Here is a 21,830-nt window from a genome sequence, read left to right on the forward strand (position 1 = left end):
TAAAATTGCACATTTTTTATCTAAATTTGGTACAATAAATCTTTTCAGTCCTGTTACTTAAATAAAATATCATTTTCAATAAATTACTCATATTGTTTATGTACTATTTTACAGTATTTTGTTTTACAAAAAAATGTCACGTCTTCGTGGAAGAGCAAGAAATATTGGTCGACGTACTCGAAACGCACAATTGGTCCATGATCGTCGATTGAATAGAACAGTTGAAGAACACTTGACGGATAATGTGAATTCAAGAAATCAAGTTGCATCTTCACGTGAAAATGAAAATTTAGAGCAACGCAATCAACGTCTTCGTGCAAATGCATTAAGACAACGAGAGACACGCTAACGAGCGACCAACGAAAACAGAGAACGTAACCAACGGCGAATGCAAGATAATCGAGCATTGATACGAGCATCACTTAATCGTCTTGCGTTTGAATATGACCCTGAAATAGACTATTCGTCACATGCATTAATCTTAATCGGTAGTATGGACAACGAGTGTCAATATTGTCATGCTTTAAAGTACAAAGGTGAATCAGCTGGTTGATGTTAAGCATCTGGAAAAATTTCACTTCCACCGTTAAATCCATCATCGGAACCTTTTAAAACATTATTAGCTGGAACCGCATCTCAATCGAAATTGTTTTTGCGGAAAATTCGTAAATCCAATTCTTGCTTTCAAATGACATCATTTGGAGCAACAAAAATTGTTCATAATGAGGGTGGTCGTAATTTTGAATCTACATTTAAGAATCAAGGTCAAGTGTACCACCAAATTGGTTCATTGCTTCCAATGCCTAATGTCGATCCAAAATTCTTACAAATTTACTTTATGGGCGATAAGGAGCAACAAACTCATACACGATGCATATACAACCATATAGAGCAGATGGAGGAACGAGAAATTGTGGACATTTTGGAAACGTTCTTGCAAAACCATAACCAATTGATACGATTGTTCAAGACTCTTTCCAACAGACTGCAAAACGACAACTACGCCATTGTTATTAAAGCAGACAAAGTAAGCAGCAACGCAGGCACATATAATGTTCCAACTGTTAATGAAGTTGCAGTTGTTATGGCTGGTGACCCATGTGAACGTCGAGATATTCGCATACAACGCAGAGATAATACAATACAAATAATTCAAGACAATCATTGTTCTTACGATGCACTGCAATATCCGTTGATATTTTGGGAAGGAGAAGATGGATATCATTTAAATATTAAACAAAGGAATCCAACAACAGGCACAACTTATAGATTATTTTATAATTTTTCTTTGAACAAATTATTTCTGTTTATCTTATAAATAGTTTTATTTACAGGTGAAGAACTAATCAAGAAAGTTAGTGCGATGAACTTCTACGCATACCGGTTGATGATTCGTGAAAATGAAGATAATAACATTCTCCGAAGCAGACAGCTATTTCATCAATTCATTGCTGATATGTATGTAAAAATTGAAAGTGAGAGATTGCGTTATATAAATTTTAATCAAGCGAAACTTCGTTCTGAGGAGTACATTCATTTGCGTGACGCCATAATCGGTAACGTAGATGCAACGAATGATATCAACAACATCGGTACCGCATATATTCTTCCATCATCATACATTGGTAGTCCGCGTCATATGCAAGAATATATTCAAGACGCCATGACTTACGTACGCGCATACGGCCGACCAGATCTTTTTATCACATTTACGTGTAATCCAAACTGGGCAGAAATTAAAAATTTGCTGTTATCAGGTCAAACATCGATGCATCGCCATGATATCATTGCACGCGTGTTAAAACAAAAATTGAAATCTCTGATGAAATTGATTACACATCACTCGGTATTTGGTGAAGCACGATGTTGGCTTTATTCTGTTGAATGGCAAAAACGAGGTTTACCTCATGCGCATATTTTGATTTGGTTGGTGGACAAAGTGCGCCCAGAAGAAATTGACAAAATTATTTCAGCGGAAATTCCAAATCCGAATGCTGATCAAGAATTGTTTGACATTGTGACTACTAATATGATCCATGGTCCATGTGGTTCTCTCAACATGATGTCACCATGTATGGATAATGGAAAATGTACGAAACGTTTTCTTAAACCATGTCAAACTGACACTATCAGCAATATCGATGGTTATCCATCTTACCGTCGTAGAGATGTAGACAATGGCGGTCAATAATATGAATTGCGTCTATCAAACGGCGTAAGAGTTGACATCGATAGTCGCTGGGTGGTTCCATACTCACCATTGCTGTGCAAAACCTATAAAGCACACATGAACGTTGAGTTATGCAGTTCGGTGAAGTCTATCAAGTACATTTGTAAGTACGTTCATTAGGGCAGAGATAAAGCTATATTCGCTGTTCAAAGTGTAAATAAGAATGACGAAATAACACATCATCAAATGGGACGATACATTAGTAGTAATGAAGCTATTTGGTGAATTTTTACATTTCCTATACATGAAAGGGATCCTGCTGTTGTACATTTGGCTGTGCATCTTGAAAAATGGACAGCGTGTTTATTTCACAGAACAAAATGCACTACAACAAGCTTTAACAGCTCCAAAAACAACTCTTACTGAATTTTTCAACCTTTGTAATCGACAAGATATTGTTGGTGAATTTGCAAAGACATTAATGTATACTGATGCTCCTAAATTTTTTACATGAATAAACAATCAAAAAGTTGGGAACCACGGAAACGAGGCACTCCAATCCCAGGATTTGCCGACATAGTTATGACAAATACTTTAGGACGATTATATACAGTTCATCCTAAGCAACGCGATTGCTTTTTTCTGCGTTTGTTATTGGTTAACGTTCCTGGACCGACATCCTTCCAATACTTGCGAAAAGTCAACGGTACTTTATACGGCACTTTCTTTGATGCGTGTCGTGAGTTGCATTTATTGGAGGATGATAACCATTGGGACCTCACACTTGCAGATGCAGGACTGAGCTCATCTCCACAGCAAATTCGTCAATTATTTTCAATAATATTGACAACGTGTTTTCCGTCTGAAGCATCTGCTCTGTGGAATAAATATAAAGAATCAATGAGTGAGGATATTTTGCATCGGATTAATTACTAATCAAAATCTCAGTATTGAATTCTCCGCAGAAATATATAATGAGGCATTAATAATGATTGAGGATATTTGTATTCTTATTTCGAACATGCCGCTCATAAATTTTGGCATGCCAGCGCCAATCCGCCAAGCAGCAGATATCATCAACAGCGACGTTCAACGTGAACACCAGTTCGATATGACTTCTCTGGCTACTTTTGTTGCTAACAATGAACGATTGCTTACTGCTGAGCAACGAAATGTATATGATCCAATTAAAGTGTCAATTGCAGCACAACAAGGTGGATTTTTTTTGGACGCACCAGGTGCACTGGTAAAACATTCCTCATCTCACTAATACTTGCGCGCATTAGATCTCAAAATCATATTGCATTGGCAATTGCTTCATCAGGCATTGCAGCAACCTTACTTGATGGTGGACGGACAGCGCATTCAGCACTTAAATTACCTTTGAATATTCATACCAATCCCGAAGCAATGTGTAGCATAAAGAAGCATTCAGGCATGGCTGAAGTTTTGAGAAAATGTAAAATTATTATCTGGGATGAATGTACAATGGCCCACAAGCATTCGCTTGAAGCTCTCGACAGGTCCCTAAAAGATATCAAAGATAATAATTGGCTTTTTGGTGGTGCTCTACTGTTGCTGTCAGGTGATTTCAGACAAACATTACCCGTCATTCCACGTGCGACATATGCGGACGAAATAAACGCATGTTTGAAAGAATCTTATCTGTGGCGAAGTGTCAGTAAATTATGCCTTACTCTTAATATGCGTGTTCAACTTCAAAATGATCCATTAGCGTCAAGATTCTCTGAACAACTGTTAGACATTGGCAATGGTAAAATTCAATTGTATGAAGATTCACAATATATTCGACTCCCACAGTATTTTTGCAATATGGTGCCGACCAAAGAGGAGTTAATAAAAAGTATCTTTCTAGATTTGCCACATGATTATACTAATCATGCATGGCTACGTGAGCGAGCTATTTCAGCCGCAAAAAATTTAGATGTTGACGCAATAAATTTTAAAGTACAACAATCATTGCCTGGTAGTGAAATTACATTCAAATCGAGTGACACTGTTGTTGATCCTGATGAAGTTGCCAACTATCCTGCCGAGTTTTTAAATTCACTGGATTTACCTGGAATGCCACCCCATAATTTGCGATTGAAGATTGGTTCACCCATAATTTTGCTTAGAAATTTGAATGCTCCGAAATTGTGTAATGGCACACGGCTGGTCATTAAAAAAAATCATGGGTAACATTTTGGAAGCCACTATTTTAAGTGGAAAATTTCAAGATGAAGTTGTACTTCTACCGCGGATCCCAATGATTCCTTCAGATTCGCCAATACCATTCAAACGTTTGCAATTTCCAATCCGCTTAGCATTTGCTGTGACTATTAATAAGTCACAAGGTTGAAACAATGACAATTTGTGGCTTAGATTTAGAAAACCCGTGCTTTTCTCACGGTCAGTTATATGTTGCGTGTTCCAGAGTTGGAAAACCCTCGAATTTGTTTGTGTATGCTCCTGAAGGATCAACCAAAAATATTGTACATCTAATGGCATTACGATAACTTAAGTTTTTTTTTAATTGAAAAAATATATCTGTTATAAAATAGTTTAAGTTTTCACTTTTTTACCTTTAATTAAAATAAGTTTAAGTTTTGATTTAAAACAACCTCTACATTTAACTTCGCTGATAGTATACACATACTCACACACTATCGATTGGTCGAATTGTGATAAGATATATGTAATGACGTTAGATAATATGATAACTTTTTAATAAAAATTTGCATCAAAACGATCCAGATTGTTACAGCTTATTCAAAAAATGTTTAAATTTTCCAATTAAAGACGTGTGTACAGAACATCGTCTGTCGGGTCAGCTAGTATATATATATATATATATATATAAAGACTATAATATATATATATATATATATATATATTGCTGCATTACATTATGACCACCCTTCATCTATAACAGTGGTTCCCAACCTTTTGTGGACCCTCTTGGGGTTGGCTGACACATATCGCCCCTTTCTCTTTTTGCTCAAAAAACAATTCATTGTTGCTTGTGAGCAACCAAACACTGAAAATATGCTATGTTATTTGATTTCAATTTAAATTGTAATGCAAATAAGGAGGCACATTTATCCTGTCATTTTTATTAATTGAAAAAAATTGTGCATCTTTTTTTTTCCGAAAAGAAATGATATTTAAAACGGAATAATCAAAACAAAAGTACATTTTTTTAAATTCATATTTTAGCGTAATCAAGAAAAATTTAAAACGTTAAGAACTAAAATTTGAGAAAAAATAAATGAAGAGGGAGAAAGTACATTTTTACCACTTCAATGACTGCCCTGTGCTTAGTGTATCTCAAGTTAAATCTTGAATGTCAGGTTGTATGCTCGTCAGATTGAAACGCGAGTCTCCTTTGAAGCAAATGTCCAACCTATCTCTTTGCTTTGTGAGCAGCTGGAAGACAGAACTAAATCCTCTCTCCACTAAATACAGGTACGTTGACGAGAACGAGATGAGAAGCGGCTCAGTTTGCTTCCACAATTGTGGATAAGTGTCCATATGCTTTACCCAAGCTAACTCGTAACCGTATTTTTTAAAGACGACTTTGGCTTCACAGTCATACTTCAAATCTAAAAACTCTGTCTGCAAAGAGGAAGTGAGCTTATCCACAACTTCAAAATAGAAAGGATCGAAAATCCAATCCGGAATTTCTAATTTCATCAAATCTTTAATTCTTGATTTCATAACTGATCAAGGTGATCAGTAAAAATTAAGATTTTATTTCCGATAATCTCGATATCTGCCATTGAACACTTTTTAAGAGTTGGAAATTGCATTAGCTCTTTGCGACCAATGTTTGAGTTGTAGATATCAAACTTGGCGATGAATAAAGATATGATTAGCCTTGATAATGTTCATTTTATTTCCTTGAAGTTTTACGTTGATTTCCTTCATTTTTTCAAAACTATGAGTGAGGTACGCAGTTTCCAACTTGCGTTGCTTCAAACTCTCACTTAAAACAGGATCAGTGGTGTCGAGAAACTCAGTAACCGAATCCAGCAATTCGAAGAAGCGGCTCAGTTTCCTTTCAAAAGCCATCTCACAGCTGTATGAAGGAGCAGGAATTCGAAATCTTCATCATTTTCATGGCAAAGTTCTCGGAACAAACGGTTATTAGGAGAATTAGCTTTTATGTTATTGATGCCATAAATAGCCAATTTTTTGCAGCCAAAAGTTGACGATGAATGACATAATGAATGGTGAGATAACTTCCGGTACTTCTTTTTTAAGGTGACCCAGAAACCCAGTATGACAACCAGACATGGTTGGAGCACCATCTGTTGTACAAGCACTTACATTTGTGAGGGGAATTTCTTTTACCTCAAAATAATCTTAGACCAATTTAAAAATCGACGATCCTTTTGTATCTGTGTTCAAAGTTTTTGTAAACAACATTTCCTCGTTAATCTCCTTACTCTCATTTATGAATCTCGTGTAAGCTAAAACAGCTTTGTTATCTATAACAGTTGATTCATCAATCTGCAACTCAAATTTACCTTCTTTCAGAAATTTGATGAGTTTTGATTAAACGTCGGCGGCCATCTCATCAATACGCCTGGAAACAGTATTATTGCTTAGAGGAACAGAGTGACTTATCAGATTTCCGCCTGCGATACCAAAACGTATGACGAAAACGATCCTGCACTTGAATTTTTTTCAAATTTTTAACTATCATAATTCTTTGTCTACACCAGAACCATAGGTTCCATATATATTTTCAATTTCAATCTCAAATAGCTTTTATTATTGATATTATTAGCAATTTTTATCTTTTGAGTACTCGTCGCCCCCTGATCGCCCCCCTAAGGATTATCGCCTTTTTGAGAAGCTCTATCGCCCCCTTTGGGGTGATCGCCCCCAGGTTGTGAACCACTGATCTATAACAATGGGCTCGCCCAGGTTTTCATGGTTTCTCGCCCAGGAACAATGTTTTCATGCGGCACATTAGGACCCATAATCTTCATAGAACAATCCCTGACGTCTGTAAGCTACTTGAACATAATTGCATACCAGGTTCACCCATGCATGACAACAGTTTTTTCAGCGGGGTATGGTGTTTACTGACAGGATAATGCACCATTCCATAAGGGTCGAGTCGTCATGGATTAGTTCGAGGAACATTCCAGTGACTTTCAAGTCATGTCTTGACCCCCAAATTCACCTGACCTTAATCCAATAGAGCATTTGTGGTCCTACTTGGAAAACCAAATTCGTGCTGCCACGCTACCCCCTCGCAATGTGAGGGAATTGCAGGACCAGTTGGTGAGCGCTTGGTACCAGATACCTCAGACTACCTATCAGCACCTTGTAGAATCAATGACGGTGCTAGCAATTCGGGCGGGTGCTATCAGTTTTGAGGGCTTAGTATATATATATATATATATATATATATATATATATATATATATATATATATATATATATATATATATATATATATATATATATATATATATATATATATATATATATATATATATATATATATATATATATATATATATATATATATATATATATATATATATATATATATATAATAGAATTAATAGAATTAGAAATACAATGACAACTTGATGAACAAGATGTAAGGGTTCTCTTTAGGATGCATTTCTTTTGGAGAGATATTTCAAAATAATTAATAATTATCCTAAAATAAAAATTGCTCTTTATAATGCTCTCTATTACTCTTTATAATATCTCGAAGAAACAGAAAAAAGTAATGTAATTGTAAATGAGCAGAAAACTAAATTGCGGAAAATTTAAAACTGAAGTAGAAAATTTAAGTATCAAAACCAATAATAGGAAGAAAAAATGTTATTAAAATAAATAAGAAATGGTAATAAAATTGTCATATCATTAAAAAAAAAATTCAGATAAAAAACATTCGTATTTATAATATTTGAAGGGCTTACATGCAAGAGCAAACTGGAAGTAAACCATTTTACTGGTTTCCTTCTTTCTTAGGATGACTATTTGTAAGTCAGACACTATATAAATGGATAGAAAGTCTTTTATAGACTTCATCTTTTGTTCCTACATTCTATCATAACAGAAAAATCTATACGTTTTACCAGCATTCATTAGGGCTCGTTTATACGTCAGCGCCTCTATCCATACTTTTTATACCATGGGCTGTTATACCATTTAATACCACGGACAATTAAAATTATTTTACAGAAGCTACAATTAAGAAGCTTACTTAATAAATTCATTGATCCAATATAAAAGGTCACATATTCGAACACTATGCAAATAAATGCTATTTTTTCTTCTAATTTTGTTAATATTTTTATGAATACCAAAGGGTTTTTTTTTAAGAAAAATACAAGACTGATATATTTGAAGATCGGTGTCTTGGGATATTCATCCACTTTTAGATGCACCTGGAAAATGTTTTTTAAATTTTTTTCCGCACATGCGCTGTATAAAGCAACTACTTCAATTACTCTTATCTGGCGCTGTTTTTATTATTATTTTTTTAATTTTAAAGCAATAATTTCATTATCAGTTTGAAATTGATTCAAATGCTTTGTTTATTTTTTTAAATATTTAAGGTATAGCAAAAATGGCACTAGACCTAGTATATATTTAGGACATTTACCAAAGGTCTAGTCGTACTAGGTCTGGTTAAGTGCCATTGCCCGGTATACATTTGGCCGGTATATCCTACACTGATGTTTTTTTAAGGTCAAGTGCCATTACCCGGTATACCCTACACTGATGTTTTTTTAAGGTCCAGGGCCACTGCCCGGTATACCCTGCACTGATGTTTTTTGTAAGGTCAAGTGCCACTGCCCGGTATACCCTACACTGATGTTTTTTTAAGGTCAAGTGCCCCCACCCGGTATACATTTGCTAGGTATACACTGCACTGATGTTTTTTTAAAGTCAAGTGCCATTGCCTGGTTTATATTTGCCCGATACTCCAAACACTGATGCTTGTTCTAATCTATAGTCAGTAAGTATTAAAATATCGAATAAATGTAATTATATCCACGAATAAATTAATATAAAATCGGATGTAATAAATATTTCGGACATTCACCAAAGCGACAAATTTGATTGTCAACATTCACCGGTGAAAGTCAACAACCACCGATTTCGGTCATTCACAGTATCATGCACATCATTTACATAATAACCTCATCAGGACGATTATTTCATACTTTGCCTAAATAGCATCCGGCCTTTCAAAAAATAAAAATAATTGGTTTTGTTGGCGATGATCTCGTAAGGCGATAAAGAATCATGCACAGTACAGGTAAGGAAGATATTAACCTCGAAGGAAAAGTGGATGAATACCCCAAGGAACCTTGAAGATCTGTTGCTGCTCATTGTTGGGACTTTAGAAATAAATTTATCTTCAATATCTATGTTTATAATTATTTTTCTTTTCAAGAGGAGGGCAACATCTGCCCGGATTGTTATTAGTAAATGATTATTGAACAGTACGCAATTATACCCTGTCTAAGTATGCTTTTCGCGAATCTATGTCGTGGTAGTCAGTTTCGTTTTAAATCAATTCTTATGAAATCAGCTCAAAGTAAGTTATTTTTTCTGACTTCTCTTTTTTTTGAAATATAAAGAATCGACAGTAAATAAGAGATCGTAATGAGCAACAGACTTTTCCAACCCAAACCTTTCCATTTTTGACATATTAGCTAATCTTGATGATATTGAGTCTTTTGATTACTCGGAGAAACAATCGCCAACACATGGTCCCTACAATCGTTAAGTATCGTAAAATACTTAATAAACAGTGAAATGATAATAAAAAAACCCGTAAATTTTTCTCAAAGTATAGATTTGAGACACAGATTTAATGATCAACTTAATCTATTTTCCCTTTAATGATCTACTAAATCAATTATCTATGGAAAATTACTTTAGTACTGATGGTGAGCATTTAACATTTAAAGTTAAATGATAAAAAAATGTTTTTGTATCAAAATAGATTCTTTATTAGAAGCCATAAATAAATGCAGTACATAGTTTGTGTCTTTTAGTTTCATAGTTTTCCATGAAGTGGAGCTGTTATCAACTCAATTTTTGCACAATCGTTTCTATTCCTATCTCCTATACAATTTTGTTTTTGTTTCCCAATATCAATTTCTCAATTAACATGTCAACAATGCTTTACAGTTGACTAACTTCTTCATTAAATTTTTGACACTCATGTGCTTAACAAAAATCATTTCTTAAGAAACTGCCGCTTTTAGGTAAATAAAAGTGATTTTTGAATTAGGAAAAATATCAAGTGCAATGGAAAGACTGGATTTAAAATTAATAACAATAAAAAATAAATAACATGAAAGCTGGCCAGGTGGCCGAACGGTTAGCACGCCTGACTGCGAAGCCATTGGCCGCGAGTTCGAATCCCGCTATGGGCATGGGTGTTTCTCTCGTGTTGTCCTCTGTTGTGTGTGATGTGTGAATGTGGCCCACCCTATGAACGGGTTTGTGGCGTGGGCAATGTTATTCGTCTCCGTGCTTTTGGTTCACAGGTGCCCACTGGGTAACGCGAAATGAGTAACAGCTCTGGCATCTTCTAAGGCGAAACAAATAAAGTTCAGTGCCTGCCATTCAAAAAAAAAAAATAATAACATAAAAAAACTCACGAAATTACGAATATGGAAAATATTAAAGTGGTTTTAAAATCTTAATAATAATAATAAAGGTGAGAAATAATAATAAAGGTGAGAATTAATAATGAGAATAAAGGTCAGTTACACTGCGATGCCATGTCTGATCGCTATTAAAGTCGTAGAAAAAGTGTTAAGCGACGCCATAAAATTCCAACATTGCGTGAGTAAATTCATCGCAAAATTATTAAGTGCTCCATAAGTAATTTCGAAAAAAAAATGTTAATTTACAACATATTTAGATTTAGGCTATTTAGATTACAAGGCTATTGAGCTGAACATTAGTAGTCGTGAACCCAAAAAATTGTATCAGCTGTTCAACGACGGTTATAAAATAAAATAAAATACTTGATCCAGGAGATCCCTTGTCTTCTGGGTCGGATTCAAAATTACAAGGCTGCGTAGCTGAACATTGGTAGTCGTAAGCATGAAAAATCGGGTCGGCTGTTCAACGATGGTAATAAAACATAAAATTAACATGAAATTAAAATATTCTAGAAAAATAAAGTGCAAGTTAAAAGGCACATGAACAGCATGTTCGTGATATGAAAGCACCCCTAGCAGCGTAAGATGACATTTCAGGTCACGGTATCCTAGGTAATTCTCAATCCTTATAATCTCCCTACCTTCCTTAGAAGTTTGATGCAATATTTACGGTACACCCTGCATATGAAAAAGAAATATTGTTCCAGATTTCTTTTGCGTTGAATCGAGTGTGGCCGAGGTAATTAATCCAAGTAATTAAAGCTCATAACTAAAAAGTTACGATGGTTTTATATACAAAAACTTCCATCCAAAAAGGATAAGATAACTGTGTAAACTGTGTAGACTAAAAATAAATAAATAAAATAAAATAATGTGAATAAAGCATTGTACTTTCTGTACTTTCAGTTGTGTTTTATTGATGAATTTTATTTTGTTACTTTATAAAGTTTAATGTTTGAATTTATCTATTTAACATCTGACATAGCTATCAAGACAAATTATTGTTTCCTTCACGCTTTTTCATTTTGAATAACTAAATTCATGTCGATAGTCGATGTGTGTGATGTCGATGTGTGCGACCGTGAATGATTGAAATCAAGAGAATGTCGACTTTCACCAACTCATGTCAACAATCACAGATATGCTTTGGTGAATGCCTGAAATATTTGTAATATTCGATTTGATATTAATTTATTCATTGATATATTTATATTTATTTGATATTTAAACATCTGCTGAAGATAGATTAGGAGAAATATCAGTGTTCGGAGTACCGGTAAAATGTATACCGGGCAGTGGAACTTAACTTGAAAAAAACATATCTGTGTAGGGTATACCGGGTAAATTTATACCGGGCAATGGAACTTAACAAGACCTAGTATATAATTTGGCCATACATTTATTGACCTTAATTTTTATTTTGTTTGGTTTAGTTCAAAAAGAAAGAACTAAAAATGCTTCTTTTTACAATATTAGACTCGTAAAGTTTCATTTTTTTAAATACATAAAATCCCAATAAGTAAATAACTATTAATCCTGTCAATCTCAGTATTACATGATACACATGAAGCAATATCTTACTTGTCCAGTTCATCCTGTGTGATAGCAGGCAAATTTTCAAAAAACAAATGTGAAATTAAAATGAATGAAATAAAACTTAAAAGTAATGATATTTGAAGTACACTTAAAGGAAATTTATAAGTAAAACTAGTGAAACCGTAAAGTATTATGAACAGTACACTCCTTCTCGCTTCCGTAAAAATGACGGAGATCTCGCTCCCGTGATATTGACGGGCTGGAGTGCTCAGTAGTAACGCGCCAATAAGAATAAAACTAATTCCTTTCTTTTGCCCGAAAAACATTTTATTTCTCCTTTTACACACCTGATTGCAGTACCAGGATATTTTTAAGGTAATTGTAGATAGTTAGTTAATTTTAAACTAGTTGCAGCACTAATCAAATACGTAATACAAATACAAAAGCCAAAAAAATAGGCACTTTTATGACCGTTTTCTTGAAAATTAACTGATCGTTAAGGGGTTAAAAAGGTCTATTAATATACGAAATTTTTGAGAAAATTTACACTTTTATTAGCGTTAATTAATTGTAAATGAATAAAATTTTATGGCCAAAATAGTAAATAACTTACATAGTGTAGTTGCATTCCAGCATTCTTAAACAACAATAAAATTGTTGCGTCAGAACTTTAGTTCAATAAATCCAGCAGTGTTTTTTTTTCTTATATAAATGGCACGCCTCCAATTCTTTTTTGTTTTCTTTTAAAAGGCAGGAACAAGCTTATTGGGCGCAGAAATTCCTCTTGGGAATCGAGATAAACCAATCATCAATCAGGAAAAAGCCCCCATTAATGAAACTTTAGAGTGTGATGGGACAGGTAGCACAGATTCCAATAATTGAAAGAAGAGAAAATCTTTAGAGATTTTCACGGGGCTATTGCAAATAATCGATACTGGACTTTGATTCAATGTTTCATTTACTTTCTTAGAAAGAATAGTTTAGCAATTTATGCACTTTTCGTTAAAAAAAACATCTTTTGTTTGTTTATTACTAATTACTTATTATCCTTTAAGTAATATTTCGACACAGTTCCCTACACAGGCCGACCGGCCTGTGTAGGGAACAGGGAACTGTCCTTGCATCAGAAAGGTTCTGAGTTCGAATCCCGGGCAAGGTATGGATGTTCTTTCCTTCTCTGTACTATCTGTCCTTTGTGGGAGCGACGTTGGCCCACCTAATAGGGTGCCCCTGTAAGAGAGGTCAATAAAATCGCCCTATAGATGCCTGAATTGACGAATGTTAACACAGGTGGGCATTACAAAAATAAATATTTCAATGGTTGATGATTAAATGGTACAAGTGTTTGTGGCGGCTATACTGCGTCAAAAAGAAACGCTATTACGTGTTGTAGATAAAGAATTCAAACAGTGTTAGATAATAAGTTTGACGAATAAACAAAATAAAAATGAAAACAAGAAGATTATTAGAAAAGAAGAATGATTGGGAGTCATGGAATCAAGGTCTGGTACCATGGTCGCGGCACCAAATGTACCTGGAGAAGGTTCTTGAACCGTTGTATTTGACTGAGGCTCCTAAAACTGAATATTAAAACTGACACCTGTTGAAAAATTATCACAGGTAATAAACTTTCGTGATTGTTCAAGATGAGCTAAATTATTTGATTATTACAATTCGAATAGATTTTTTTTAATCGTGAGAAAGGTTTCTTCGAATTTCGAAATATTCGGATACAAAAGATTTTTTTTAAGAAAAAAGAATCTTTTGATTACAGACTGTAGTTACTAACATAACTTTTAAACAAAAACATTTCTAACACAGTTACCTGTTACAATTTATGCGTTGAAATGTTAAAATAAAATAAATTCTTGAATGAAGCTAAAAAGTAAACAGAGCACGCCACATAAACGGCCATACGATCGTTTACTATGATGATATCGTTACTATGATAAATTACTTCTTCAATTTCGAAACACTGCCTGGAAATTTTTATTTCAAATACGTGTTACGACACGCATCATCACGGTTCCAAAACGATCGTATAACTGATTATGGGATATTACTTGTATTCGGTTAACATTGTAATAGCCTATTTTATACACAGCACAAATTTAAATATTTCTTTAACAGATATGAGTTAGACTTTTCTAGGAGATTTAATTATTTGATGTAATTTTTACTAATCAGACTACAATTCTCTTGATTACATACACAAAAATTCAAACAATCAAACAAACAAAGCAATTTATTTGTTAGTGAATAATGAGTAACGAAAAAATAAACTAAATAAAGTCTTTGAGATAATATTTTACCGTTTTTCTCAAATAAGCTTGGATATATAACATCATTTTACACCTGAAGAGAAATAACAGACCTATTTTCAGGTTTACGAAAAATATTTTATTTTAATTTAAACCCGATTTTTAACAGTCGACCAAATTTTGAGTTTATTATTACCATGCAACTCACAGCCTTGTAATTTTGAACCCAATCCAGAAGACAAGGGAATTCCTAGATCACGTATTGGGAAAAATTTATCTTCTTGGAGGGATTCTAGATTGAACTAACTTGCATTTACGCTTCGAGAAAAGCCACGAAAACCTCCCATTGTTAGCCTATTCATAATCCGTCGACCGCTGATATTTTATGCCAGCATTGTGGTTGGTGCGAGACGGGTACAGAATTCCTATCGACTAGTAACGTAGGGGTTCGAACCTGGATCACCTCAATAATAGGCTAACACTCTGTCCCCTTGCCACCACGGTTTTACGACAATTATTGTTCAACTCCGTAGCCTTACAGTTTTGGACCCAAACCAGAAGACTGGAGAACTCCTCGATGAAGCATTGAAACAAATTAACATTCATGAAGGACTTTTTGACGGAACTAATCCACATTTCGTTACATGAAGAAGAAAACTTTGAAAAGCTCCCACGGTTAACGCCGATGGCAAGGGAATTCTAATCTTTGTTCCATCGACCACTTAAGATGACAACCATTTTAAGTTGGCACTGTGGTCAGTGCGAGCTATGAACAGATTTCGAATCGAACCTGGATTTGAGATTCGAACTTGGGTCACCTCATTGGGCTAATGCTCTATCCCCTGAGTCACCACTGGTTGTATACTGTAATTTAACTTTATTAGGAAAAGGAAGTGACGCCTGGTGGCTGAGTGGTAGCGCTTCGCACTCCCGTGCCACAGGTCCTAGGTTCGGTCCTCGGGCCGGGCAAGGCTGACTCAGCCTTTCATCCCTTCAGTGGGTTGATAAATGAGTACCAAGCTTGCTTGGGAACTAAACACTGGGGGTTTCGCGCTCGGCTGACCACCTAACCGGAATATCTGCTCCTGCACCTCAGAGTCCAAAGGTCAAGAAAACTGAGATGGGCACAATTGGCCTTGGCCCTCTATGGGCTGTCGCGCCGCTGAGTTTAGTTTTTTAAGAAAAGGAGGTACATTATTTCCAATTTTTGTACGAACATTTTAATTAAAGCACATTTTGTGTCTCATTTATGCCCATAAATTTTATTTCCAAATAATTTTAATTCATAAAAGGCGAGAAAAATGTTTTGGTTTTAAATTAGCGATTTAAAATGCCGGAACTAAAATTTCCTTTAAGATGTTTGCTAAATCTAACATTTACTTTAGAGAAAGGCCTACTTTCACTTTCAAAACAAGAGACTAATTATGTTTATAAACATGCTACGGATGTTTTTTTGCTCAATATATCTGGCTGCTCACAGCGCTACTTTGCGTTAAATTAAACTCAATTGAAATCCCTCTGCCGGGAATTAAAAGCAAATGAACAAAGAGTAAATCTTTGGAGATAATGCTTTGTTTGGAGATGCTACTCTTGCTAATTTAGGCACGACAAGATTTTCGTTAAATTCCTTGTTGCATAATTAGCATTGAACAATTAAATCACAAATCTTTGAAAATAGAAATAGGGAGTTGATATGCTTATTAAGAACGGAGAAAAAAGCACTAACAAAAGTTTGACATGTTCTAATGTATTTGTAATTAAATTTCAAGGGAAACGACACTTTTAAAGTATGAAAAGATATTTAAATCAAAGAACCCTTGCATTTAAATGGCTATTGTATTTTATATTCTTCTTAAATGGCTATTCTGAATTCATTAAATGTCATCGAGCCTAAAGACAATAGTTTCCTAGTTGATTCTTCACAGAACCCAAATCTTGAAAATTATTGTGTAAGTTCAAGCATGAAAAACTTGATGTATTTAATATTTTTTTAATTGTGTAGAGAATAAAAAATCACAAAAAATATTTTGCATAAAACAATATGAGGTTAAAAAAATAATTAAAAATTGTTTTTATAACAATTTTTAAGTACGTTTTCAAACATAAATTCAAAATAATATTCTCTCCTAGTAATAAGATTGCTTTCCCGAACATAAACACCTTATTATTTAAGAATTGGGAAATTGGATAATCTCAGGGAATATCAAGAACCAAGAGCTCCAACATGAAACACTATTGAGCTGAAGTCTTTAAGTTTGATATTTCCCCACCCCATGCCATTAATAAATGTATTTCATGCGCTGATCTGAATTTCCGGGAGACTTTTCACATCATTACAACACAAAGCCTATTTCTATTGATTTTACTGATGTTCAATACTTTTCATTCACTTAGAAATTATTAATTTTTTAATGTTTAACTTTTCCATCAATTTATTATTGCTAATTCTTTCATGATCCGTATCGTTAAAGTTCAAAAGTTTCTTTCTCTCATTCTATCAAATAATTTGTCGATTGCTCTTTCGAAAAATAAATCACGAAGTTTAATTTCATAATTTTAATAGTATTTTGAACCGTTTGATTCCCAGAAGTATAATATTTTGAGTGATAATTTATTCTATCAACTAATTTGTTGATTATAGTAGCTGGAGTTCTTTACATAGCAAAAAAAAAAATTAAAAATATGTTAAGCGTACAGAAACATTGCTGTTGCTCCAGCAAAGATGTTAATTTCACTTTAACGAGTGCTTATCAGGTAATGTGCAGGTTATCAGGTAATGTGCAGGTTACCAGGTAATGCGCAGGTTATCAAGGTAATTTGCGAAATGAAACAATATTTTAGCACTTTAACGGATCACACTAGTTAATCTGCTATTTAGCTAGATAAACTGAAGATTATTAGCAGTAACATATATTTAAGAAATATGGGTGCTTGTGTTTCAAATATCGAGTGGAAATGCATTTTACTTTGATTTGCCCCCCTCGGTCACTTTGGTTTTGCATTGACCTGTCTTTTTTTTTCTGTCACGCCTACTATGGTTTTTCTATTTTTTTCTCATATTTATTTTTCTCTTTTTTGCAGGCAGTCTTACATTTTTTGGATTTCAAATAACATATGGTTCCTCTCATTCACGTCTGGCAAGTCTTGAAAATAGGCGCCTATTTTATAGCATTTGAAACATGTCAACTGTTATTCCCAACTTGTATTTTTTTTCTACGAATAAAGTTTTTAATCAGGTAACAATCCCAATAACTATTTTAAGGAAACAAATTAGCATTTTTTGGTATAAATTTTGTGTCAAATGCATATCATTGGCAGTTCAAAAATATTTCAAACTTTAACACGCATTTATTTTTGCTTAAAGATATGCTATACAGCTGATCAAGTTCGAACTATTGTTTACTTTATAAATACACCCATTGGATAAAAAATGACATTTGTTTATCAATAAAACATTAAAATTCACTTACAATGAATTTTTCTTCATTCAGAAGGAATTTAAATGCTTTTTAATAGTTATTTCAATTGTCGTTAGAAAAATGAAAGGAAACCCAAGTTCACTTTTGGAAAAATTCAGGGATATTTGCCAACACATATTATTTGTCGCAGACTATAATTCCAGTTATGATTAATGGCTTTGGCACAACGAAATCAAACTTAATTGAGTATTATAAACTTACTCTATACTTCCAAAAAATAGTTCATTTCTAGTTCCATACATTTTGGCAAAGGCTTAAATAAGTATCAAACATGACTCTGTTGTCAAATTTCCATTTGGCAGTTGTTGCTAAAAAATATTCTGTTTTTGATACTTTATTTTAAATCTGATAACGTTGTTTGGCACAGTATGCTGCTGCCAAAAAATGAAGTTCATTCGAATATTGCTGATCTAAGATTTAATATTTTCAATGAAAAGTGTGTTTATGTGTTAGCTTCCTAATTCTGCCCAATCACAAACTACCTAATACTATCAATCATGTCAAAATCAAAATTTTAACCTACTGGTGGTTTAGCATATGGCCAAAATTGGGCGAATATTTCTTCACAATTTATTATTTCCCTATCTATTAACATGCAAAAAGCAGTTTAGTTAAGCGGATAAGAATGCATATTATAAAAGTTTTTTTACGTGCAGAACTAATAGTGAGTTAAAACTAAACAAGGAAGTTATTAAAGCTCAACATGTTGCGTTGAAAAAATTCAACAGAATATGCATTTAAATGTTATCTAAGTAAATTAGGCAAGATATGCATGTTTAGAACTAAAATAAGCGGAATATACCAAATTAAATATTAAAAAAAATGATTAAAATTTAAATAAACAAATAGAAGGTAGAAAAAGCAATGAAGACAATGAAAAATAAAGGTTAAACAATAAACAAAAGGTGTCATTAAATAAATTTTATGCTTTTAATTCAACACCTTTTAAAAATGAAAAATAAATCTTCTAAAAATATCTTCGGTGACTCTTACATATTAAACATAGCTCGAAATGCATGTTTAAAAAAATTCTCTGCTCAAAAAGCATATTTAAGAAATTACCACAGCTCAAAATACTCATTTAAGGAAATTGACATAGCAACTGATTCAGTTTTTCAAACTACTCTCATATTACTATTTTTTAATAAATTAACTAACAATAAAGAGTTTGCCATAAACTAATAAAATGAACTCTTATGATGTAAAATCGTCAATTTGCATGATTACTTAGCACAGTTTTACAGTTTTTTTTTCTTCAAAAGTCAATAAAGACCTATTTTAATGATAGCCTTGAGTCTTAAAAATATATAATTGTGGTTTCAAATACACAGTAATACTTGTAGAAATTTTATTTTTTAACTATCACTTAATCGTTTAGAAACGAATCATCTGAAAACTTATATTCGTAATATACTCAGCCACCATAGCTTGGACTGCTAATTTACAATCCAGTGGCCTTTAAAGAGTCTTTTTTTTTGAGATTTTTCTTATGGTTGTATTTTATTGCAATGATAATGATAGCTCTAATTTCTTTTGAAATTTGTTACCTAAATTAAAAAAATCAACAATCAAGTTATCTTCTTATCTACAAGTAAATACCCAAAAAATCAACAAGTAAATACCCAACCGGTTGTTAAACGTAGCTGGACTGAAAAATTGCCACCGGAAATGGTTATGTTTATATAGTTTTTAAAAAGTAAGCGAAATCCCTGCGATTAAAAATTGGGTTTTTAAACGAAAAGGCGCGTATTTTGCTGTGATCATTTTCTGAAATATGCATTTTAAGTTGCGCCTATTTTCGTAAACCATTTCTTTTTTTTTCTTATTTCCATTTCTTCCATTATGTCCATTTTTTTTCTTAGTTATGTCCTAAATAAAACGCTTACCAACGAAATGACTCATTTGTAAAGGCATTGAAATAAATGTTATTAATTTTGCAATAAATTACACTTAATGACAAATGAAAAGTTCAAACGATAAACAGAGCACATCAGAAAATACCGAGGCAAAAAAAAGTCTATTTTTGGAAAAGGCAGTTTTTCAAAATAAATATTCCTCTCATTAAAGAGTATAAGAGATTTTAGATACTGATAAATGTTCGATTGTCACTGAAAGTTTTAAAACAAATGTAACATATTAGGCACAGTTTCTTTTCAAACACTTTTGAAGTAAAACAACAAGCAACTAATTCACTCCTAAGAAATCGCTTAGAGGCATCCAAGAATTTATCAAACAATTCCAAAAGAAGAAACTAAACGAATGAAAAAAAAAGTCTGCATCACATGTTGTGAGTGGAAAAAGTTTTTTGTTCGCGAAAAGTTCCAAAACGAAAATTTTCGACTCAATTTACTCGGCAACTAAGATGCACAGTTAAAACGAGAGTAACTGAAAGATTTAATTATTCTCATTGCCCGAAAAGAAATCAAAACGAACAACAACGCAATAAACTGGAGAGAGTATAAATGAGAACCATAATTGCTTTGCTTCATTAGTAAGGGAGTAATGGAACTTTACCTAATTGCTCGTTCATAGTGTTTGGTTGTTCTTTATTTCTGCATCAACTACAGAAGTGAGAATTTTTCTTAGAATAGAAAGCTAAACATCACTTCATTTCGAACGTTTCTCATGATATTGGCACATTTTTCTGACGATGCAATTGCTCAAAAAAAATTGTTTTCTCTTGTCCATTGAACGAGCATCTTAATTACTGCAATAGCTTTGCATTCATTTGAGAAATCGAATGAAAATATTTTCATTTTAATATGGAGAAAATGCGTAGTAGTTCTTTTTAATTTCTGTTTTGAAAAGAAATCTGTTTTGGGAATATTAATCTAAATTAATGTAATAAATTATTCTTTTTTTTTCCTTTTCGCTGTATAATTGTCTTTTATGCAATCAATAAATTTGGTATTGCCTTTTTCACTAGTTGATGAAATATATTTAGAGCGATAAATCAATTAAAATATTAACGTATATGAATGCTGCGATATTTTGAATAAACATTTTAGATTGCTTTTAGTATTTCAGTACATTTGTCTTTTTATTTCGAATTTTAGATGCCTGATATAAAATATTTACAGTAAATTCTAAACAAATATTAAATTTAAATATTTATTATCTGCGTAAATTGTGCAAACTAATAGAAAAAATGTTAAACTATGAATAACTTTGGATTTATAGCACGGATTTTTCCAGAGCTTAAATGTCACTTAATATTAAACAAAATCACGAATAATGCTTTGGCTTTTTTTTAAATCTAAAATATTTCCAGTAAAAGGATGCAGTGGGTACCCGGAGAACCCTAAAAAAATTAATTTTCTGGTTATTACCCGGACAAGACCAATTTTATCGGGTACCCAGCGCTGGGTAACACACATTTATGTTCGATACAGCTATTTATAAAAATAATTGTAGTTTTTGGAATCAATGTATTCCATTAATTTCTTAATAATAAAGCTGAAATATCTGATTCAGACACATATATGGCAACGTTACTTTTAAAAAGTAACGAGTAAAAGTACAAGTATTTTTAAAAAAAGTAACGAGTAAAAAGTAAAAAGTTCTTAATTTGAAAAGTAACGAGTAAAAAGTACAAGTACTAAACAAAAAAAGTAACGATTTAAAAGTACATTTCTATGAAATCGAAATTCAAAGTAACCTAAAATTTTATTGAATAATATTCTTATGTTCTTTAATTCTTATGTTCTTTAAAATTTTC

General features: G+C 33.0%; 3 protein-coding genes across 3 annotated transcripts in view; 2 read left to right on the forward strand and 1 right to left on the reverse strand.

The window, feature by feature from the left end:
• LOC107444936 (5-hydroxytryptamine receptor 1D-like) overlaps positions 1-21,830 on the reverse strand; it is a 280,715-nt gene that overhangs the window by 197,323 nt on the left and 61,562 nt on the right. The gene's annotated exons all lie outside the window — the stretch shown is intronic.
• On the forward strand, positions 689-2,191 carry LOC122268992 (uncharacterized). The gene is made up of 2 exons (XM_043040200.1): positions 689-1,256; positions 1,335-2,191. Exons 1-2 carry the CDS (start codon positions 689-691, stop codon positions 2,189-2,191), a joined length of 1,425 nt encoding a protein of 474 aa, XP_042896134.1.
• Positions 3,608-4,372, forward strand: LOC147814097 (uncharacterized). The gene has a single exon (XM_087160201.1). The coding sequence runs from the start codon at positions 3,608-3,610 to the stop codon at positions 4,370-4,372; it is 765 nt and encodes a 254-aa protein (XP_087016327.1).

Source organism: Parasteatoda tepidariorum, chromosome 3, assembly GCF_982258835.1.
Source record: "Parasteatoda tepidariorum strain Cologne lab strain chromosome 3, Ptep-v5.0, whole genome shotgun sequence".
NCBI lineage: Eukaryota > Metazoa > Arthropoda > Arachnida > Araneae > Theridiidae > Parasteatoda > Parasteatoda tepidariorum.